Source organism: Lacerta agilis, chromosome 10 (assembly GCF_009819535.1).
Source record: "Lacerta agilis isolate rLacAgi1 chromosome 10, rLacAgi1.pri, whole genome shotgun sequence".
In the NCBI taxonomy this organism is placed as follows: Eukaryota; Metazoa; Chordata; class Lepidosauria; order Squamata; family Lacertidae; genus Lacerta; species Lacerta agilis.
Genome location: NC_046321.1, coordinates 21,252,313 through 21,275,567, shown reverse-complemented (window position 1 = coordinate 21,275,567; position 23,255 = coordinate 21,252,313). Strand labels below are relative to the sequence as shown.

Sequence of the window (23,255 nt, the reverse complement as noted above, 5' to 3'; positions counted from 1 at the left end):
TTAGGCTTGCACTTTGTTTGCTATAAATTGCTCCAATCCCTCTCTCAAACTCTTCTCCTAATTTCATTAATTTTATTTGTTTCTTCATGAATTCCCATGAGATGTTGTCGAACGCTTTTTCCGCGTCGATCAACATTAGGGCTGCTGGTTTATTGTGATTAAACTCCAGGTATTCTAGGATATTAATGATGTTTCTGGTATTATTTTGGATGTATCTTCCCGGCAGAAAACCCGCTTGATTATAATGTATTGTATCTTTCAAAACCTCTTTTAATCTATTTGCCAATATTATTGTAAAAAGTTTATAATCACTATTCAACAGCGATATTGGCCTATAGTTTGTCATCTGTTCTGGGTCTCCACCTTGTTTTGGAATTAATGTTATGAATCCTTCTGTCCACGAATTCGGTACATCCCCTTTTTCTATAACCTCATTAAATAGTTCTTTTAATTGTTTGCATATTGTATCTTCTATCTTTTTATAGAATTCAGCTGGTAGTCCGTCAGGGCCTGGTGTTTTCCCTGTTTTGGATTTCTTTATTGCATATTTAATATCCATTATTGTTATCAGGGCGTTCAGTGTTTTTATTTTATCTTCTGTAATAGTTGGTAATTGGTGAGTGGCTAGAAATTGTTCCATATCTTCTATATTTTGTTCTCCTTTTTTATACAGGTTTCCATAATACTTTACAAAACTTTGGATTATTAAATTAGGATCATCAATATAATTTCCTTCCGTTTTTAATCTTGTAATTAACCTCTCATTTTGTTTTCTCTTCAACTGCCACGCTAAGAATTTGCTTGGTTTATTAGCAAATTCAAAGCAGCGTTGTTTCATTGCTTTTAAATTCCATTCTAGTTCTTGATCTATTATGTTGGAATATTCAATTTTTAATAATCTAATTTCTTGTTTCAATTTCTCATTCCTCTGATCCTTATTCAATTCTTTCTCCTTCTTTTTTAATTCCTCTGTTATTTTATTCTTTTTCTCCTCTTTCTTTTTCCTATTTATAATATTTTGTTGAATGAAATAGCCTCTCATGACTGATTTTCCTGCATCCCAGGTTGTCTGTCTATTAACCTCTTTGTTCCAATTATGTTCAAAATATTCCACCATTACTTTTTTGGCCCCGATTACAACGTTCTCATCGTTCAGTAAGGTGGTATTTAATCTCCACCTTCTTCTTTCTTGCTGGATTCTTCCCTTTAATATCAACAAAACTGGGTTGTGGTCTGATATAGTTCTAGTTAGGATCTCTGTTTTTCCTATCCTTGCAGTTAATTCTTTTGTCGTCCAAATAGCATCAATCCTACCAGCCGAATTGTTTGGTTCTGAGAAGAATGTAAAGTCCTTTTCAGACCTATGCTTGAATCTCCATACATCCACCAAATCCATAGTTTTAACCAATTCAAAAAAGCTCCGTGGTAGTTTCCCCTCTTTTTTCCCTTTTTTACTTGATGATCTGTCTATCTCTGGATCGATTACTCCATTAAAGTCACCCATGAGTATCATTCTCTTTCCAACGTACTCCAACATTTCCCCCTCCAGTTCTCTAAAGAATTCTGCCTTTCCTTCATTAGGAGCATATATTCCAATTACAATTATTTCCTCTCCCTGACTTTTGATTTTGATTATTAGTATCCTGCCAATCTCATCTTTGTATAGTAGCTCCGGTTCCAAATTTGGCTTAATATACATTACCACCCCCCTCTTTTTGACATTGTCCGATGCCACGAAAGTTGATCCCAGTTTTGGATTTATCAGAATTCTCCTATGGTCTTTTTTTACATGCGTTTCTTGCAGACATGTGATGTCTAATTTCCCTTTTTTGGTTTGCTTACTTTTTTCCTTATGTGTCCTGCTTTTTCTTTCAAGAAACTTCTTTTGGTAACTGTGCTTTTTCCTGCAGGGCAAGCAGCATTGGGAGAAGGTTTATTTTTTATTTTATTTACTGATTGCAGTTGTATTCTGTCCTTCCTCCAGGGACCTCCATGGTGGGATACGTGGCTTTCCCTCTCTCATCTTATCATCACAGCAACCCTGTAGATTAAGCTAAGAAATAGTGAGTGGCCCGTTATCATTAGTGAGCTTCATAGCTGAAGTTGAAGCCCTGCGAGGGAAGCCCCACATAAGAGCACATTGCAGCAATCCATTCTTCAAGTAACCCAACGCGCAAACTACTGTGGCAAGGCTTTCCCGGCCCAAGAATGGTCATATCTTTCAAAGCAGCCACAGTTGGTAAAAAGCACTTCTAGCCATTATGTTGTAGGCCTTATTCCCAGATATAGGAACCACTTACCCACAGCTTCAGAATTCAGCCTCAGATTATTGGCCCCCATCACTCCTTCCAGAGCAGTTGGGATATTAAACGGTAAAGGGACCCCTGACCATTAGGTCCAGTCGCGGATGACTCTGGGATTGCGGCACTCGCTCATCTTGTTTTACTGGCCGAGGGAGCCAGCGTACAGCTTCCGGGTCATATGGCCAGCATGACTAAACTGCTTCTGGCGAACCAGAGCAGCGCACGGAACACACCATTTACCTTCCCGCCAGAGTGGTACCTATTTATCTACTTGCACTTTGACGTGCTTTCGAACTGCTAGGTTGGCAGGAGCAGGGACTGAGCAACAGGAGCTCACCCCGTCGCGGGGATTCGAACCGCCAACCTTCTGATCGGCAAGTCCTAGGCTCTGTGGTTTAACCCACAGCACCACCCGCATCCCAGTTGGGATATTAGAGAGACACTATTATATTTCTATCTTTGACAAGTAATGCCTGCACAAATTATAAGGATTTGGGGGTATTTACAAGTGGCTTTATTTGCCTTTACAGGCAGTAGAATATTTTTTTGTTTTAATGGAAATAGATTATAGTTTAAATATGTATAAATACAATAATTTTATTATGTAAAACTGTGAAGGATTTGTCTTGCTCCACATCCTACATTTGTAAGAGTAGCTATAGGGAAGACAACTAAGCCTTTAAGCTCGTTATTAAGCTGTTTATTAATATATTTTGATACCTTAATCAGAGTTCCAGAAGAGGTAGCGGTTGCATTGACTTACAAAAGGAGCTTAATTTAATTTTATTGTATTCTTGTAATCATATCATCTGCTATTCAAATAAATACCCCTTTCAGTAAATTCTTAAAGATGATAAGAGCTTAAATAATCAAGAATGCCTGTCAACATGCAGTCCAGAAGACAGTTTCTCTAGACTAGCTGCATTGAAATCCTCCAGCAGCAGCCATTGACGTGTGTGAAAATTCTCAACGCTCTAAGGCGTGGACCTCTCCAGTCATATACACATACCACATTGAACAACATCTGTCCATTGGACCATCCAATCACTTTGCCAAAACTCTTCTCTCTCCTCTGCTGCTGGTGTTTCCCTTCCCTCCTTGTCTTTCTCAATGTAGCACTCAGCCATCTCTATAGGCGTCCCTGTCCCATTAATAGCTGTGTGCCGGGTGTTTTGTCTTTCCACATTACTGTGAGAAGAGAAGTGACATTGGTCAGATGCCTTGCAACAGTTCAGAGATTCAGGATTCAAGGCTAGGAATGGAGGTCCTAGAAACCTATCACTGTAGCCTTTTCTCAAGTAATCTGCACACATTGGCTGGTGTCACACTGGATAGCTTCAATCTCTGTGCAGCAGCCCTCCCTGTTGATCTCCATGTGATTTGCTCAAGGTGAATGTGAGCTCTATGCATGTAAATGCATAAGATCTGTAATCAAGATCATACCCGATTTTCAATTCAGTTGCTTCTAGGACTCCTGAGTGAGTGATACAGAGTGTACATCTGTCCCAGACCCAGAGCCAGTAGGTGGGGAGCAGACTCTAAGTTTTCTTTCATTTTTTAAAATGTCTAGCTTTTTTAAAATGAAAGTTACGAAGCAAAATGTGCAAGCACACATTTGTGAGATATGAGCTTGCCTTTCAGTGGTTTTTAGCCAATAAGTAAAGTGAGCGCTGTGGTTGATGACTGCTAGAGAGAAATTTAGACATGTAAGGGAAGGCAGAAAAATAGGTTCAAAATAAGCTAGGAAGCCCCCTCTGCATTATCAAGAGAAGGAACTTCCTGGGTCATTTTGAAGCTGTGTAGGGGTTAGTCTTGGTGCATGTGTTTCTATCTCTTGATTCAAGACAATGGAAGAGGTCTGCTTGGTTCATTCTGAAGCTTTTTTCTTTTTCATTTTACATGGCAGAAATGTGATTTGTTTCCCAGATAAAATAAGTGAGGAATCCAGTATTTTAACGTAGCTGTCACATGGCAATAGCATGCCCACCCAAAAGCAAAACACAGCAGCAAAGACATGCTCTGTCTCACTCAAGTATAATTGCATGCAAAAAAAGTGTCCTTTTTCTGGGTCTTTTCTCTCCCTGCCAAATATTTAGTGACCACATGGAGATTATGTGAGAAGAACATCCAAGTCTCCATTACTTTTTTAAAGAAATTAACATACATTAGAAGTTATGAGATCTCATGATCACACACCACTAGGATATTCTAACGCTCCCCCCCCCTTTTCTTTTGCAGCTGTGGACAGAGTCAAAGAGTCACCTCCAGAGTCGCAGAACAACCTCTGGATTATTGTTGGCGTTGCAGTCCCGGTAGCTGTGGTGCTGCTGATCATCATCATTTTATACTGGAAGCTCTGCCGCTCTGACAAGCTGGAATTTCAGCCGGACACCATGAGCAACATTCAGCAAAGACAGAAGGTAATGTCGCCAGACATGGGTGAGAACGTCCTGGGGAAACTAGAGTTATCAAGGCTGTTGGGCAACAGATTGGAGGGGAAACGCCTCTCATGTATTTACCTCAGGACAAACTGTCTTTGGGTAATTGAAGGATGCTCCTCATGACCAGGAAACACCGCCAATGTCATTTTGAAAATGTATGTCAATAAAATATTGGACCATATTTTCCCATATGATACTTTTGAGAAAGGGAGAGCGAGAGAACAACTGTTGTTCGACTTGGTTGTCATGGTTAATAAATAAGATAAGTAGCGGCTTTATAGACAATATATCTCTTGTCGGCCTCCATGTCTGAGAGGGAAAACTGGATTAGGGAGATACCTTTTTATTGAGCATGTGTTTGTCAGTGTGTGAGTTACTGAGACCAGAAGTCACTTCTGAGGAAATATTTCTGACACAGCTGTTTAGACTGTTGGGCGAGTTGGGAAAAATATGTGTACAAAACAGATATACACCTGGCTTACAGTTTATGTTTTAATGTCTCCATTATTTCCCAACAATTTAAGGACAGGCGGAAATATCAACAAGGTGGTCAGCATGGTGTATACGTGGCAGGGGGTGGATCCAGGCATTTTACACCATCCATACTGCATGTGTTCATGTCCCCCACTTTTTCAAATTATTTCCATCCATTGTGATAGAACTCTCTTGGTCTCCAAAAGTAGCTAAAAATGGGTTTTGGCTTCACACCCTTAAATGCATTCTGACTAGCAGATAAGAACTGCAGGGTATTTTGTTGCACAGATGTTTTATCCGAAGGTCGGTGAGACGGTGAGCTACACCTCCTCCAGCAAAAAACACAACAACAATTAAGGTCCCAGACAGGAATGAAACTAAAAAGTCTCACCCAACAGCCTATTAGCAAAATTATTGTTTCTTTTGTCATGGCTGATAGAAAGCTTAAAAGAAAGAAAAAGAAAACTGACACATACACAAACTCAGTACTAATAATGTGTATTAAGGAGGTTTTAAACTGTTGCCAGAGTAGGGTTGTGAGTTTCTGCTCCTAGTTTTTCTCCTCGGTTTATATTGATTGATTGATTGATTGATTGCATTTATAACCCGCCTTTCTCACCAAGGCGCTCAAGATGGCATACGTGGTTCTCCCCCTCCTTATTTAATCCCTATAACAACCGTGTGAGGTAGGTTAGGCTCAGAGCCAGTGAGTGGCCCAAGATCACCCAGTGAGCTTCATGGCCAAGTGCGGATTTGAACCATGGCCACCCAGGTCCTAGTCTAACACTCTTTAACCACCACACCACAATTTGCAACACTGTGGTTGGAGACATTAACTGCACACAGTAGTGACAGGACTGCATGGTATAACGGCACAGTCCCATACCTACCACACGAGCTTCGGGCCACAATTACGTGGATGTGATCGCAACATACAGCAGTGCAGCAGAAGCTGCAGCTGTGTTAGGCAAACGTTCTGGGCAGTTCCCCACCCTGGTTGCGGAGAATAGATCCAAGCACTGACCACAGTATTCATGATTGTCTGGTCTTTGTGTGAGTGTTGCAGTCATAACAGCACGGTCTTCTTGTGCCCAGAGACTGGTAGGCTGCAGGAGTCCTGCGCTATGTGCCGTACTCTCTGCTGGCCTTAATTAATCATGTGAAAGATGAGAGAGGTAGAAAGTGTTTAATGTTGTGAAGTCACCAGAACAAATGAACGACAGCCTGCACTTCTCTCTTCGTTGTTGAGTCTGAATGGTGGAATTGAGGTCAGTCACAGTTACAACCTTAGACGAACTTCTGAACCAGTGACTTCTGTGTTCTCTGCTTTCCTTTGTCTGTGTTGATAATTCAAGGCAGAATTCTGCCTAGGAGAGGCAGGTGTACGGTTTTGAGTTCTAAATGCCATCATGTATTGAAACCACTTGCAGTGCTTTGGATAAGGGCTTTAAAAAATAAATAAAAAGAAGTAGCTCCTTTAAATGCAAACTATAGAATTCACCTAGGAATCTTTAAGTTGAATGCATGTGCTACCTGCATTAAGACCGTCTTTTCCAGGAGAAGAGGTGTGTGTTAGAATCATAGAATTGCAATGAAGGAACCTCAGCTGAAGCATCCATGACAGATAGCCATCCAATTTCTGCTTTAAAATCTTCAAGGGAGGGAATCCCCAATCTCCCGAGGAAGATCATTCCACTGTTGAACAGCTCTTACTGTCAGAAAGTTCTTCCTGATTTTAGTCAGAATCTCCTTTCTTGTAACTTGAAGCCATTGGTTTGAGTCCTACCCTCCTAAGCAGGAGAAAACAAGCTGGCTCCATCTTCCTTGTGAAATATTTGAAGATGGCTATCATATCGCCTCTCAGACTCCTCTTTTCCAGGCTAAACATGCCCAGCTGCTTCAACCATTCCTCATAAGGCTTAGATTTAGGAAGGAGAGCCCACTCTTCCTGTATTATCATCAGTGTCCAAAGCCACTTCTCCAAAGTACTCTGTCAACTTGGGCTTCAAGAAAATTGGTTCCTCCTGGAACAATATACTATTTTAGGCTTAGGTTCACTAACTGCTCACGGCTTTTCATGCTTCAGAGATCTTCCGCATTTACAAATGGACCAGAAACAGTTGAATCAGTTTTGTTCATTTTTCACTCTTTTATTCTTTCTTGCTGTGGAATGCTATATACTTTTTTCTCCTTTCCTTCAGTGCATCTGTAAAATTCTTCATTTGGATATTAGCATAAACTTGTGGCTTTTTCTGTAAGTGTAGACTCTGTGATCTGTAGAACATGAGTATTAAACATGAAGTGCCTTGAAGAACCACAATATTCTCTCATAAATTAAAAAAGGACCATAAAGGTCTAACTATTGTCCAACTATCCCTTAACATTCATATTGAGCAAAATACGATAATTCATGTCATAGCCTTTCTCTTGCATAGTGCAAAAGGAGCCAATGTCTTCAACAGCTACCTTCATGTAGCCTATAAAGAATCTATTTGTAGGTAGGTGGAACAGTATACTAAAACTAGCTGTGAGTTTCTGACATGGGTGCTTTAAAAGGCGGGTAAAACTCAGCCCTTACTGCTCCAGTAGATTCTGAGACAGAGCAGCCTTTTTAGCCCAAGGAGCTTTGTAAAATATTAAAGATCCACTCTATAAGTTACCATGCATTTTAAGAACTTCACCTTGATGCGATCTGTTTTGTCACGTTGGATAAGGATTTCATTTCCTTGAGAAATAAAATTAAATCAGTGGTGACATTTATAAATCACTTCAGTTTTTGCCTCTTGTATTTTCAGCCTGGAAATATGTCATTTTCTTAACTAGATGAATATTCTTAAATGGCAACGGTGCGTTTTTTCTTAGTTGATGAAGCTTCATTCCAAATCAGTCACATATGAGAATTGCCAAATATGTTCTGCTGATATGCAGATATGACTCTGTATCAGGGCTGAGCAACCTACCCCCTGGCTCCCATCCAACACAGAGAGACAAAGTCTCTTACTTTTAATTAAGAAGGAGATCTTTAGTCCGACAAGCAACGGCCCAGGCTTGGCAGGAGGCGCGGTGTTCAGGAGTGATGATTTAGGAGTCCAAGTGCAAGGCAAGAAGTTCAGAAATGGACATAAGCAACGAATATGTCTCAACAAGTTTCCTGTCTCTCCTACCAAGCTTTTAAAGATTAGGTGTAGTGTGGTCACTCACAATACTTGCCTTGCAGGAAAAATGAGATTGCAAGGGTGTGATCCATTGGGGCAGGTGGGTCTGCTCCCATCTGTGAAGGCGGCATCTGGTTCTAGGCAACAAGATTGCACCCTGTTGTTCTGGCTCTAGTTCAGTTGCTGTTCACTCACCCCTCACGGCTGATCAGACCCTCCCCAGCCTCCACTGAGGCTCTATGCTCTGGAAGAAGGTTGGCATCCCTGCTCCCACTTCCAAAGTGGTTGAAGTTGGGGTGGAGAGTGGAGATCCCCTCCTTCCAACACAGGTTCTCACAATTCAATCAGTCCTTCCCCCTCTGTTTCTTCCTCCTCAACAGAGGTCATGCTGGTGGTTCTACAGCCCTCACGGCACCCACAGCTCCAGGCCTGTCCTTCAGGGTACTTGTTGGAATCCTTCCTTTCCTTCCTAAGCCATTTTCCAGCTCTCATGATTGAATGAATGCATTTGAACTGTAGGGTTTACTTGCAAGCGAAAATGCATAGGATTGTGGCACAAGTGAGATTTTTGTATCTTGACCAAAGACTCACATTGTACTTTGTGGTAAAATATATTCCTTTGCGGATGCAGCTAGGAATGCAAGGACGTAGATATTTTGTTATTTATTTGTCCTTTATCATTCTCTCTGTTGCCTTGACGAATAGCAGCATGCATCTATTATCACACTTTGAACATCAGGCTGGGATATAAAGTCTGCGGCTGAGTTTCTGCTGACCCTAAACTGAAGTCATTTCCGCACAAGTGCTTTGCTTATTGGCTTTTAATTTCCTACAGATTTTTTAAAAGACAACTGGATTCAAAGCATTTCTTAAAGCTCCGTTTTGTGGGTGGGTGTGTTTCCTATTTCCCACCACCACCAGTTTTCCAGAACTGTATACACTAGCATTTTTGCCAGGTCATAATTCACCAAGACGTTTTTACAGGGTCTCCAGAGCTGCTCACAGATTAGCTGCCAAAGCTGAAATATTATTATTCCTGGGGTCAGATATGGGTCCTTACTCATTAAGCAGTGTGCTTTGGCAGCTTCCATATCAGTTTGTACATATCCTCAGCAGAACAAAAGGGCATTTTGCACATGGGAACGCATATATAAATAATACTTGCGTAGATAGCACATGTTCATTTACCTATATCTACAGGAAAATAAGTGAATTATCTTACACAGTTATTGCCTACGTATTGTATCACTTCTTGAGTACCACTCTGATATATATATATATATATATATATACACACACACACACACACGTGCACACACACACACACACACACATACACAGGTGAGATTTGAATATCGTGGGAAAGTCCATTTATGTAAGCAATTGTTTTCATTAGCTACTGGAGTTTAATATATGAGATAGACTCATGACATGCGAAGCGAGATATGTCAATCCTTTGTTTGTTATAATTTTGATGATTATGGTGTACAGCTGATGAAAACCCCAAAGTTGAGATTGTTAATTTGGGGTTCTCATCAGCTGTACACCATAATCATTACAATTATAACAAATAAAGGCGTGACATATCTCGCTTTGCATGTCATGAATCTATCTCATATATTAGTTTCAACTTTTAAGTTGAATTACGAAAGAAACGAACCTTTCCACAATATTCTAATTTTTCGAGTTTCGTGTGTGTGTGTGTGTGTGTGTGTGTGTGTATCTCCTGCTTTTCCCTTCCACTCCAAGCAGCGAACAAAAATAAGAATTTATTTATTTATTACTATTATTATTTATTAGATTTATAAACCACCCTTCATCAAAAGGTCTCGGGGCGTCTCGCAAGATAAAAACACAAATAAATAGTTAAAACAAAAAGAACAAAACAGTAGCACAAACACATTTAAAAGGCTGTAGAATATTAATTAGCAAAAGGCCTGGTTGAAGGAACGAAAAGAACGGCAGTAATCCTAACTGCTAAAACAGAGGTTATTGCCTAGGCTACACTGGTCAAGCTGTTCCAGGAATGGTCACAGCTGTTTTATCAGCCAAAGCTGGTTAAAGATGCTCCCAGTCCATGAGGCCACCTGGAAGTCCAATGGCAAACTTGAATGCAGGAGAACCTCCAGACTATGTACCTGCTCCAGGGTAGGCAATTGACCCAACTTACCGGATACAAGAACCACAAACCCACAGAGCCTCTTGCCTTGCCAGAATTCAAGCTCCGTTTATTTTCCCTCTCCCCTCTTCCAGCCCACCACGGCACCCAGGCACCAGTCCAGTGTTTGCACAGCCGCTCCTGCGAGAAGCGAAACCAGTTGATAGGGAAGAGAAGATGAAGCTCAGTAGACTGATCCAGTCTGAAGGAAAACCAGAACTAGGCTGTAAGCAGCTTTCAAAGCAGCAGATGTGTTTGAAAACAGTGATGGCATTCAGAAGTTCCCAGGGTGCTGTGGTCAGAAACCATATGCACCAATAGCACCCCCAGTTCTCCAACTGCTGATCCTTTCATAGGAAAAGGCTCTCAGTGGGTGCTAGTAGCCATGATGGCTGTATTCTTCCTCCACAATTGGAGGCAGTATACCTCTGAATCCCAATAGCTGGGAATCATAACTAGGTAGAATGCTGTTTGCACACAGGCTCACAGAATGACAAGAGTTGGAAGGGACCACAAGGGTCATGTAATAAAATCCCCTGCAATGCAGGAACCTCTTGCCCAACGTGGGACTTGAACCCACGATCCTTAGATTAAGAGTCTCATGCGCTACCAACTGAGCTTGTTCCCTGCTTGTTCGCTTCCCATAGCCACTGACCCTGCAGGCCGTTCTTATGGGAGGAAGAAACAGATTGGAATCTGTGGGTTCCAAACTGAAGTACTTCACAAACTGAAGCTGCCACATTCTGGATTAGTTGTAGTTTCCGGGTCACCTTCAAAGGTAGCCCCACATAGAGTGCATTGCAGTAGTCCAAGCGAGAGATAACCAGAGCGTGCACCACTCTGGCGAGACAGTCCGCGTCAACCTGCGTACCAGATGGAGCTGGTAAAGAACTCCCTTAGACACAGAATTGACCTGCGCCTCCATGGACAGCTGTGAGTCCAAAATGACTCCCAGGCTGCGCACCTGGTCCTTCAGGGGCACAGTTACCCCATTCAGGACCAGGGAGTCCTCCACACCTGCCTGCCTCCTGTCCCCCCAGAATAGTACTTCTGTCTTGTCAGGATTCAACCTCAATATGTTAATATGTCAATATGTTAATATGTCAATATGTCAATAAGGACTGAGCATGCTTAGTGCTCTCACTGTGTCGGCTGAAAAAGAAGAATGGGAAATTGGGATGGGGAAGAGTGATATTGACTCTCAAGATGCAGCTCCCATATAGCTCCCATCATTCCTGGTCACTGGCTATACTGGCTGGGGCTGATGGGAGTTAGAAATCCAACAGCATCTTGCAGACCACAGGTTCTCCACTGTTTCCCTAAGAGCTTGTAATATCCCACAGGAAATTTTGCCTGGCTCACTGGGATCCTGAAGAGGAGCACTCCTGCAACATTTTGTTGCAGGGTCCCACTTGTGTCTGTACTATTGACCTGAAAGCCTGATTGCATTAGCTGTCTGCATAATATGCAAGGAAGTAGACAGAAAGCATATTTGCCTTTAATGCTTATTATCCCCATCTGCTGGTTCAGACTGAGAGTGCAGCTTTCTCCAGCCTGTTATGCAATACAGACAAGGTAGGGGGAACACCATATCGTTCAGTAGTAAGCAACTCATTTTGTTTAATGTTGTGTGGCTGAAAAAATAAAAGATTCCATGCCATTTTTCGCAAACGTAACTAATAGAACATGTGAATGACATTTCTGTGTATTTGATTTATGTGTACACGTTTGCATTTCTGGAAATCTCAGGTTTGCATTAAGAACGACCCCCTCCCCTTTAATTAAATAAATGAGAATGAACTGTTTTTGCACTTGCACTCTATAAGGCACAGTTCGTTAATCATGAACATGCTTCCCACATTGTGTGCGGCTTCCCTCACCCGTCTGGGTGCTTGCTGCATGTGGCACAGCAACATCATAGTCTGGTTTGCTGTGATGGGTCAGCCTGGATCGTGGTTTGTTTATGTGATGTTCCTGGGGTCCCTTGCAATGTCCTGTCCTCATGTGGTCACAAAGGTCGGTCCCGCAGCTACTCTGCTGTGCCCAGACTTCTCTTAAAATACCTGATACCACCACGTAAGTGACTTTATAATAGAGAGCTGTAGGGCTCTCTCTTTATATTCTTTGTTGTTGTTGTTCAGTCGTTCAGTCGTGTCCGACTCTTCGTGACCCCATGGACCAGAGCACGCCAGGCACGCCTATCTTTCACTGCCTCTCGCACTTTGGCCAAACTCATGTTAGTAGCTTCGAGAACACTGTCCAACCATCTCATCCTCTGTCGTCTCCTTCTCCTTGTGCCCTCCATCTTTCCCAGCATCAGGGTCTTTTCTAGAGAGTCTTCTCTTCTCATGAGGTGGCCAAAGTACTGGAGCCTCAACTTCAGGATCTGTCCTTCTAGTGAATCTGTCCTTCTTTATATTCTTACTCAAATACATCTACACAAGACATTGTGGCGAAATAGGCTTACCTTAACATCTACCTTGACCAGAACGCAATGTTATAATATAAATATATATCTTACTAAGGAACATAGTATATACAGAGTTTAAAGCTTTCTGCATAGATTTTCATTGCCTCTCACTTTGTCTCTCACAAGCACTCCTCACCCCAACAGCCATTTTTTTTAAAAAAACTGGTAGTTTCTACCTGCCACTCACTTTAACTCTGCCCTTCTTTCCAGTCTGTAGGATGCGGGTGGCGCTGTGGTCTAAATCACGGAGCCTTTTGGGCTTGCCGATCGGAAGGTCGGCAGTTTGAATTCGTATGACAGGGTGAGCTCCCGTTGCTCTGTCTCAGCTCCTGCCAACCTAGCAGTTCGAAAGCACACCAGTGCAAGTAGATAAGTAGGTATCGCTGCGGCAGGAAGATAAACGACGTTTCTGTGTGCTCTGGTTTCCGTCACAGTGTTCCATTGCACCAGAAGCAGTTTAGTCATGCTGGCCACATGACCCGGAAAGCTGCCTGCAGACAAACGCCGGCTCCCTCGGCCTGAAAGCAAGATGAGCGCCGCACCCCATAGTTGCAGAGTTTCTTTCCATTCTTCTCCCCTGTGGTCAACCATTCTTGCACTAGCACTTGTGTCACAGTTTGTTCCAAACAAGCCATGAGTGGCAAGCCAGAAATAAGCCAATAATAAACCGTGGCTTATTTCGGATTTACCACTCGTGTTTCAAACAAACCACAACCCAACTTCATACAACGCAGCATGCCGTGCTGTAATGTCGCTTGTACCATGAACAGCATCCGTGGAGGCTGCGGGGCTTGTTTGTGATTAAGCTGTGGTTCAGAAGAAAGTGTAACTTAGTGTGATATGCAAACTAGTTCATTATGAGCAAATGGAAGGTGTGTCCAAAGCAGAAATGCCAAATTAGGGAAGGAGGTAATGGTGCCCAATGGCCTCTCAAGCCTCTGGGCATCTCTGTAGCACCTACTCATATCTTCTCCAGCTGTTTTTTTGTGTGTGAGAGGTGTCTCTGGACATTGTAGACACACACTTCGTATTGCGTTGTGGGTTGTGTTCCCTTTTTAAAGGCTTTGCTTCTGGACATTGTTCAAAGAGGCAGTTCAGGGCCTCTTTCACAAGATACTGATTTTGGACAGCAGAAGCGGGTTAACTTTGTGTAACAAAAATCCAGATCACACCCATACTTTCAGGGTGTCTCTCCCCTCCCTCCACCCTTGGTAGTTCATGTATTTCTGTTGTATTTTCGTGGTAATATGTCATCCTGCAGGACTTACCAGCCAGATTTTGGTTTGCGTGTTTTACCATATTGGCTCATTATTATTATTTTTTGTCTTCCCTTTTCAATTTATTTTTTTAACCCTCTAGCTGCAAGCCCCCAGTGTGAAGGGGTTTGATTTTGCAAAGCAGCATTTAGGGCAGCACAACAAAGATGACATCCTGATCATACATGAGCCAACTCCTCTACCGGGACCAATTAAGGACACCACACCCTCCGAAAACGGTGACCTGCCGAGCCCTAAAGCAAAGATCTCTTCAAAGCCATCCAAGAATGTCCGACACAGAGGGAGGTCAGTTCAGTTGATGAGAAACTGCTTGGCACAGATTAAAGTTAATTAGTTGTGGGGGATTATTTTTGCTTCATAAGGGCTTTTATTTCTCAGTTTGAATAGCCTTTGCTCAGGAAGTTGCCTTTTACATTAATCCACCAGGATTTGTGTCTCGTTCTTTTCTTTTCTTTTCTTTTCTTTTTTTTTAGGTTCTTCTGCTGTGCTTCTTAATTGTAGTGATTTTTCACTTAGAAGTATGAGATGAGCCAGGATAGGCAGTGGGCATGTGGGCACTAAACGTGATTGCACAGCTAAACTTTCTGATCTTTCTAGCCTTTACAACCTGGTGGGTAAACTGACAGAAGTCAATTCATAGCTAAAGTCCCAAGGTGATTCTTTCATTCCCTGCCTTGTTCGCCTCTAAAATGCTCATTTCAATCCCAATTTGGATTGGTCATGGAGACCATAAGACTAGCAAGCCACAAAAGACCCCTTTGTGCCGTTAAGAGAAAGTGCTTCCTGGCCCCCACCCCTGTGACGCCATCCCTGTGTGCTGGCTCAGCTCCCCCCCCCCCCCCGCCAATGGCTGTGCTCTCAGGGTGGGTATCTGCAAAGGGTCACATGCGCTCAGCACATGGAAGTCTTGAGAACAGCACTAGCCAGTGCATGTTTAGCATGTGGGAGGGGGCTACAGTGAGCCCAGTTCCTAGAGGTTGGCAGCCGCTGTATATGGAGGTTCTATTTTAGATTGTTGATGGATTGATAATATTTATAGGCTTGCATACAACCAAAGTATAGCAGTGGCTTATATTATAAACAAGAACAAGTTTAAAAAAAATAAAATAAAAAATAAAAACTCACAACCACAGTAAAAATGCAACATAAATTAATAAAACATAACTACAGAGTCAGAAAACAGAAAGCACTTTGAAAGCAGGCTGCATAGCATTAAATCAGTTAAAAACACAATGCAGAGGAATAAAAAGCTTACAGAAGCTAAACAAGTCTTGTGTCTGGTCTTGTGTCTGAATGAGAAGCTACCTGAGAACACTTTGTGTACCGCCTTGTGTTCTGTCATGGAAGAAAGGTAAAATCTAAACATTCAAAATAATATGCAGCCATTTTAATTGTTGTTTGTTTGTTTGTTTGGGACCTGATGCCTGCAGAGTTTCCCCGTCAGATGCAGACTCCACAGCAAGTGAGCAGTCCAGTGGCCGAGAAACAGGAGAAGGGCCTGCAAGACCACAGATAGCTGCAAATGAAGTCAAGCCACACAGAGTCAACAAGTCTGGTATGTTGCCTTCTCATGCACTGCACTCTTCTTCTTGTATTCATTCACAAATCACACAGGTGTGCCAGGAATAGGGAATCTGCTGAGTCATTTGTCTGGGCACAGCTTGAAACGCATCTATTGTTGTTGTTGTTGTTGTTGTTGTTGTTGTTATATACCACATGGCTAGAAGGCAAATTGTTGTAGTCATTCAGATCTGATTCAGTCCTTAAAAAAAAAAAAAAAAAAAACATCATGCAGTGCCAGTTACAGATAGGTAGTTGGTCTCCAAGGTGCTACTGGAAGGATTTTTTTTATTTTTTATTTTTATTTTGTTTTGATCATGCAGTGCATTTCTCCAGAATGCAGGGGGTGGGGTGGGGGTGGTGATAGGTGGTTTAAAGCAGTCCCGCCTCAAAAAACAAAACAAAACCTGTGTATCTCACGGTGAAGCACCATGGAAGCATTCATTCATTCTGCATTGCTAGTGCACACTCACAAAAAACCTGTGCCATTTGCTTTTTTAAACATTTGAATCAACTCCCTTTTGTTGAAATTTGGAAATAGATATACCTGCGTTCTTTTCGGGAGCATCTGACTCTCCTTCTGTCACTACTTGCTGAATTATAACAACACTGTTTTTATCTTTCTCTTGATGCTCCAGGAGTAAACCGAGTGGGTAAGTTTCCCCCCAAAAAATGTGCAATAAGCCTAAGATGAGAGAGTCATCTCAATTGCAAATGTGTGTGGAAAGGGCTTGGCTTTCAGTACCTAATAGCTAGGGCTGGCTTTTGGATGTTTCCTCGTGTTATAGCCAATGGGAACCATTAAAGGCATCCCATCTGCCAATAAAGGATAATTATATGCACATAGGAAGTTGCTTCCATTTTACCTATTCTCTCTTGTTGACGTCTGTCACATCACTTGCTACCTGGCTATTCAGCTGGAGATGACAGGAGCTGAATCTCGGCCTTCTGCATGCAAAACATGGGCTCCGTTGCTGAACTGTTCCTCTCCCTTCTATATGATACATGTTAATGGGTGTAATAGTGCCCCACTGTTCATAAACAAGTCCTATTTGAGAAGGGGAAAATAGAATGGGGTAGCCAGAAGTGATTTAACTGTTTTCCCACCTGGTACTGTATTTCCAAATGCTCCTTTCACCCCCTACAGAATTTCATGTGTGTGGTTACCTATTTATAAAAAAGGCTTTGGTGTGCTCCTTAAAATGACAACAACAACAACTCTGGGGCAATGTTATGTGCACATATTTAGCCCTTAAGCCACATCAAAGCAGGAAAGAACACAAGACTCATTCATGTAATACGTTTAGCATTGTATGAAGTGAGGCCATATTGGAGCTAGGAACTTGCCCATCTCAGTTTAGCCTTTTCCAGCCTTTTTGAATTTCATCATCTTCTCAATTTGTCAAAGATTAAATGGGCTGTTCATTGAGAAATATCATGTGGCTTCTATAAGGAAAACCTTTTAAGCCCTGGAAAGTGCAATGAAACTATTTTTGGCATAAGGAGCGATTCTGGCTGTAGTGGATAAACCTTCTAGGAATTAATTAACTTGTACTGTGTGCAGCATTTGAACCGCCCTCTATTCGTCTTTCTCTGTGTATTTATTGTAGGCCCTTTTCCATCCACAAAATAGAGGAGCTTCCTGCTCTCAGCTCTCCTGTACCCCACACCACACTTAAACCTGTAGCTGCAAGGGTGATACAAACACAGAGAGACAGACAGATTGAGATAGAGAGACTGAGAGATGTTGAAAGCACTGCAGAACTAGCTTCAAAATATTCAAGTAACAGTGTGAGTCACCCAGAGGAAAACAAAGCCGTTTATTTTTATTTTTAAGGGCCTTTCTAGACTGCTGTTCAGCCCTAAACAAGGGCCCCTAAATTGGTATACAGTACAGGAAAACAAGAGAATAATTGAACAATTCAAAACATTACAAGCACAGAGAACAGAAAAATTATCTAAAGGCCTTGCCTGTCTTCTTACAATCTCTCTCTCTCTCTCTTTGTGTGTGTGTGTGTCACAATCCCATACACTCATGTTATTAGTATTGTGGTAATTTGTTTTTGTTCAAAAGGTGTAATTCAGATGGTGGGCCAATCTCTTGATGCCGATTTTTTTTTTTTTTTTTTTTTGCAAAACCTTCCATTCTTTGGAGCTTGAAACAGTATATTTACTGCCTTTCATTCGTACTTTTAAAAATTCAGCCCCTCCGCAGATCAGCAATGGAACAGAGCAACACTCTTCAGCCTCCATCTTTGAGCATGTGGACAGAATGTCACGTTCCTCGGAGGTCAGCCGAAGGGTTCCTAGCAAGATCCAGTTGATTGCCATGCAGCCAATTGCAGCACCTCCAATTCAGAACCAGCCACTCGCTGACCGAGTAGCAGAGACCAACAAGATTAACAAGGAGGTAATCAATCCGTTCGGTAAACTGCTTTGTTGTTGTTGTTGTTCAGTCGTTCAGTCGTGTCTGTGAAAACGCCTTGCACTAAGAGCATAGGTACACTATGGACATATAGAAAATACTGTTTTTACACCGTACAGGTAAAGCACTCTTATGCCTCTTCTAACAGTCATGGCTTCCCCCAAAGAACCAGGGAGCAGTAGTTTCTTAAGGATAGTGAGACCTCCCACAGAGCTACAGTTCCTAGCAGCCTTAACGTATTACAGCCCCAGGGCTTTTTTTTTTTTTTTTTGAGGAAGTCATGACTGTTAAAGCGGAACAAGAGCATTTAAAATGTATGGTGTGGGTGTGACACAAGAAAAGTCATTTAATAAAGATCCCCAGTTCCCCTCCCCAACCCACTTAGATCTACAGTTCCCAAGATTTCCCTGAGGAAAAGGAATGACTGAATAGGTTCACTGAACCACAGTTCCCAGAATTATTTGGTGCAAGCCATGATATACCTCTTGAGTGTCACTCGGAGAGTCTCTAGAGCACAGCAGGGGAATCTCAGGGCTCACAGGCCCTCCTCTTTCAAACCTGGGCACCTGCGTTTTAGTAATCCTACTCTTGAATGTGACCACAGCCTTACCTTGCTGAGCTAAGCCATGCAGGTGTGTGGGTTCTTAGGGAAACAGGAGTATGAACAGCAGAGGGAAGTTAGCTTCTTCCATTCTAAGAACAGTTTCTTCCATGCAATGATTCCTTAGTGTAAATCCCAGTTCTGCAGGTGATGGTTGAAAGGGAAGGGCAAGGAAAGGAGATATTTATAATTGTGTGTGCCCATGTTCAGTCAGGAGAAAGAGGGAACGTTTGCCAGTCCCTACTAACAGCAGACAGAGAGAAATGTGAAGCGCAGTAAACCCTCAGCAAGCCTTTGTCCAGACACTGATGAAAGGAGGAGATTAAAAATGGGGGGGAGAGGGGAAATGGATGACCGTGGCCTCTCTGTATGACCCAGTGCTTTGATTTTGCCTCCTTCCATTCAGCTTCCACTGGGGCAGATAATTCTGAATCTCTGCAGTAAAGATCATGTGACAAGTCGGTCAGTCCCAAAACAGACACAGGATAATTAATTGCACCCTGAGAAGTCAGGTCTAGTGCAGAGTAGAGGTGTTTTCCTCTAAGTTGGATAGTTCTTACTGTTCACACTAAGAAAGGAAGTGTTTTGAGTCGTGTCTCTTATTCCCCCCGTCCCGCCCCCCTATTTCTGCTGTCAGAGACAGTATGCTTTATTTAAACAATAAGGCTTTAGTACAATTAAAATATATACATATTAAAAAATCACATACACATTGCTACATTAAAAAAATCACAACACCAGCCCTTTCCTTAAAAGTAAAACCACCCTAACAGAGAAAAAAGTTCCAAAGGGCTGATTGCAGTAAGCTACTGATTCTATAGGTTCACCCCATCTATATTTAAAAACAGGATAATAAGATTACAAGATAATAAAATAATAATAGAAATCTTTTTTTAAAAATGGAGGGCTTTAAATATAGTAGAACACAAGGTTCATATTTCTACCAAACATACCAAATATTCATGAATGTTGCCAAATAAACTCCTATTTAGTGGGAATGTGCCAACCATGAGATTGTTTGGTCTTATAAATCACAAACAGCCCCTAAGCAGAAGCAAAGTCTCTGATTTTAATCCATAAGCATGCATTCACACATGCATGCGTGCACACCCACACATTTTTCACTGTGTAAGCTTCAGATAACTGTAGTCTAGATCTCTTCTAATTTCCTTGCTGCTGGGCTTTTATGGCAACCCACAGGAAGTATAATTTGCAGCTTGTCAAACATTTTTATTAGCATTGTATGTTCCTTCTCTCTGTCTCTTAATTACCCATGCTGTGTTAATCATTATGCTGTATGTAAAAATTCTTCTACCTGGAATGAGTGTGAATGAATTGCAAGCTGGAGAATGATATATTGAGGTGTAAGCTGGAGGTTCATTCAGCATTTTGCTTCCAAACTCTACATAATCACTTTCCGTCAAAGCAGACAGAAGTTGTGCGTTCCAAAACGTTTATGCTTCTCTCTTTTTTCTTTTTTTAAAGATACAAACAGCTCTGAGGCATAAATCTGAAATTGAGCATCATCGCAACAAGATCAGGCTTCGAGCCAAGCGCAAAGGACACTATGAGTTTCCGATTGTGGATGATATGGTTATCATCGACACCAAAGAGCAGCAGAGAATGTACCGCAAGGCACAGATGCAGATAGACAAGATCTTGGACCCTGGAGGCAATATGCCTACTGTCTTCATAGAACACAGGAAGAGGTAACAGTAACACAGAGACAGCCAGGGATGGAATTCTTTCTCTGTTAAATGTGGAAGTGTGCAAATGCTTGTCATAAAAGATAACAAGGTAGGCATGCTCCCTTACAAAAGGATGTGGAAATTGGACAGAGCAGGAAGTCAACTACAGAATGCTCATTCAACAAAAAATACTTTTTTATCGTAAATGTTTAAAGGAAGTCAAATATAAAATGCTCATTTAAAACAACATAATTAGCAAGAGGATAAAGTATTATCATAAGCGTAGAACATAGCTGCTACTGTTGCTTCCAGCCCTGCTGCTGTGGAAGCTCAGGCTCGATGACCTGGGTCTGCACTAAGAGACAGCCAGGGTGGTCTCTGGCCTCTTCAGCTGCCTCAGATTTTTGTAGCTGGAGTCAGTCAGGGCCCTGCTCTCCCAAGGCCAAGTGGGGAATGACCTACAAGGCCGGGAGCGGGTCTTCCAGGACTCATAGCCAGGATGGTCTCACAGCAAGACGTGATTACAAAGGAACAATAGGAAGCAACCTCTAAGCTCCTGAATGTTCCTTTGCAACTGTGGCCTTACCTGTCCCACACCTAATGTCATATAAGTGGCAGGTAAGTGACAGGCAGGTGTGGCTGGCTGAAAATGACCTGTGGGCTGGTAGTTCCCCACCAATGTACAACATGAGCAAAACGTAAGGTTTGCACACTCCACGTTCCCCTCTCTTCCTGAATCAGCAGCAGGAGGACATCTGAGTTTAGTTTCAGAATTTCAGCATGACGTTATGTACAACTTAGGAATTCTGTTTATAAACATACTGGTTAACGCCCTCTCAGCATGCTACAAACAAACAGGAGCTTAAAGACTAATTAGGAGAATTGAAGCATTGCCCCCCCCACCCCACTCACCACCTCCCTCCCCCTCTTTTCTTCCCAACTTATTACTGCATGCAACACTAATGTCTCACAACAAATGAAACTGATCTGTAGAAAACACTACTTGAAAAAAGAAACAATGCGTGTATTTTTGTAAACTAAGAAACATTTAATAAAAAATATTTATTAAAAAGAAAACGTACCAGTTAACGTAATATCCCAACTTCAAAAGCCATTGTTTTAAGTTGACTTAACATTAAACTGACCAGTTTGGTTTAAAGCAGGATCCCTGGTGGGGGGGACACAAGCCCAAGTTTTGGTCCATGTAGTACTAAGTCATGTTTTTCTATTATGTGCGAATGATGCCTTTGTGTCCAGATTACTGATTAACTCACTAAGATAAACTTATACCATTAATTCAGCTTTATAGCTTGACCGGTGACAGCACGGTGTGATGCGTCTCTTTTATCTGTTTACTTGCTATTTGCCTGTGATATTTATCTATTTATTTAGATTTGGCCAAAACTCTCAGAGCCTATTGCACCAATAAAAGCAATACAACAGACCAAATAAAAGCAATAAACAGCAAAAATGGATTATAAAGTCCCCGCATAGAGCTTCCAGAGACAGATGGAAACTGAAAAGGCTATAAAGACTCAGCAAATCAAAAAGTTTTTATTTGGCTCAGATTCTACAAAGACTCTTAAATTTATGAAATATGCTATCTTGGAAAAAAAGGCTCAGAACTGCCCCGCCCCCCAACTGGGATGCTCCTAGGAAGCCCTAAGATGTTTTGCTTTTCCCTTCTTTTCATTTTTACCTAGTTCTCGAGCCAAACGTTCTCCGAAGCAGCGTCGGAGGCATCAGATTAATGGAAGTCCTATGGATGCTGACAAGGACCGGCTAATTACAACTGACAGCGATGGGACTTACAAGAGACCCCCAGGAGTCAACAACTCTGCATATATTGTATGTTTAAAACCTTTTGGGAGGCAGCATTTTCTTTCTACTTGTATGATAAGCCGCTGGTTGTGGGAAAGGCTTTCAGGAAGCGCTAGTCTTGCTGGCTTGAGTCTGAATAATGGAAGAGCCCACTGTGAATTACGGCCTTGTGAAACCATGAGCTTTCACAACAAACGTCTTGTGCATAAATCCTTTCTCAAATCCATTATCTAGTACCTGCCCAGAGTGGCCGGGGCAACCCAGCCAGATGGGCGGGGTATAAATAATAATAATAATAAAATTAGTAGCAGTAGTAGTAGTAGTAGTAGTAGTTGTTGTAGTAGTAGGGCAGGTGTAACCGGCTACTCAAGAAGTCTTCATTCATTGTGGACCAATTCACTCTGCAATGCCATTTGGGGCCAAGGCAAAGCCAGCATGTGTTCCCACTCATGCACAGGTGAAAGTTGGGGAGAACAGCTGGGCAACTGCTCACTGTTATAAACTTGGTTATAAAAGCAAGTGCCCTTAGTGTGACTTCATTCGTTTCAATGGATTTCACTCAGTTCCCTGCCTATCCAGAAAAGTCCATGTTCTAATCATTAGCCTCATCTTCTGTCCTGAAATGGTGAAAGTTCGGGGTAATGAATCACGTGGCTTCTGAATTTCAGCAGAATGTGCACAATGTAAATAGGTTGATGGGGAAGAAGTTGAGCGAGAGGTTTGTCAGTTTCTTGTTGGCATCAGTGCTTCCTGGATTATGCACAACTCGCCACCAAAGGGATGCGCTGTTAATGATTCGCATGCATATCTTGTAATGTCTGCAGGTAGATGTGCAAAATGCAATGGCATCATTGCAACACGTAAAATGGTTCTTGAAACAGT

General features: G+C 42.0%; 1 protein-coding gene across 3 annotated transcripts in view; it reads left to right on the top strand.

The window, feature by feature from the left end:
- Positions 1–23,255, top strand: part of KIAA1549 (KIAA1549 ortholog) — a 106,703-nt gene that overhangs the window by 71,596 nt on the left and 11,852 nt on the right. For 2 of the 3 annotated variants that reach the window (XM_033163120.1, XM_033163122.1), the window contains exons 10-16: positions 4,542–4,723; positions 14,361–14,563; positions 15,709–15,833; positions 16,477–16,491; positions 18,043–18,248; positions 20,350–20,573; positions 22,256–22,400. In XM_033163120.1, the coding sequence (XP_033019011.1) occupies positions 4,542–4,723; positions 14,361–14,563; positions 15,709–15,833; positions 16,477–16,491; positions 18,043–18,248; positions 20,350–20,573; positions 22,256–22,400 (1,100 nt within the window). The remainder of the gene's footprint in view (positions 1–4,541; positions 4,724–14,360; positions 14,564–15,708; positions 15,834–16,476; positions 16,492–18,042; positions 18,249–20,349; positions 20,574–22,255; positions 22,401–23,255) is intronic. The other variant, XM_033163121.1, reaches the window with a different exon arrangement.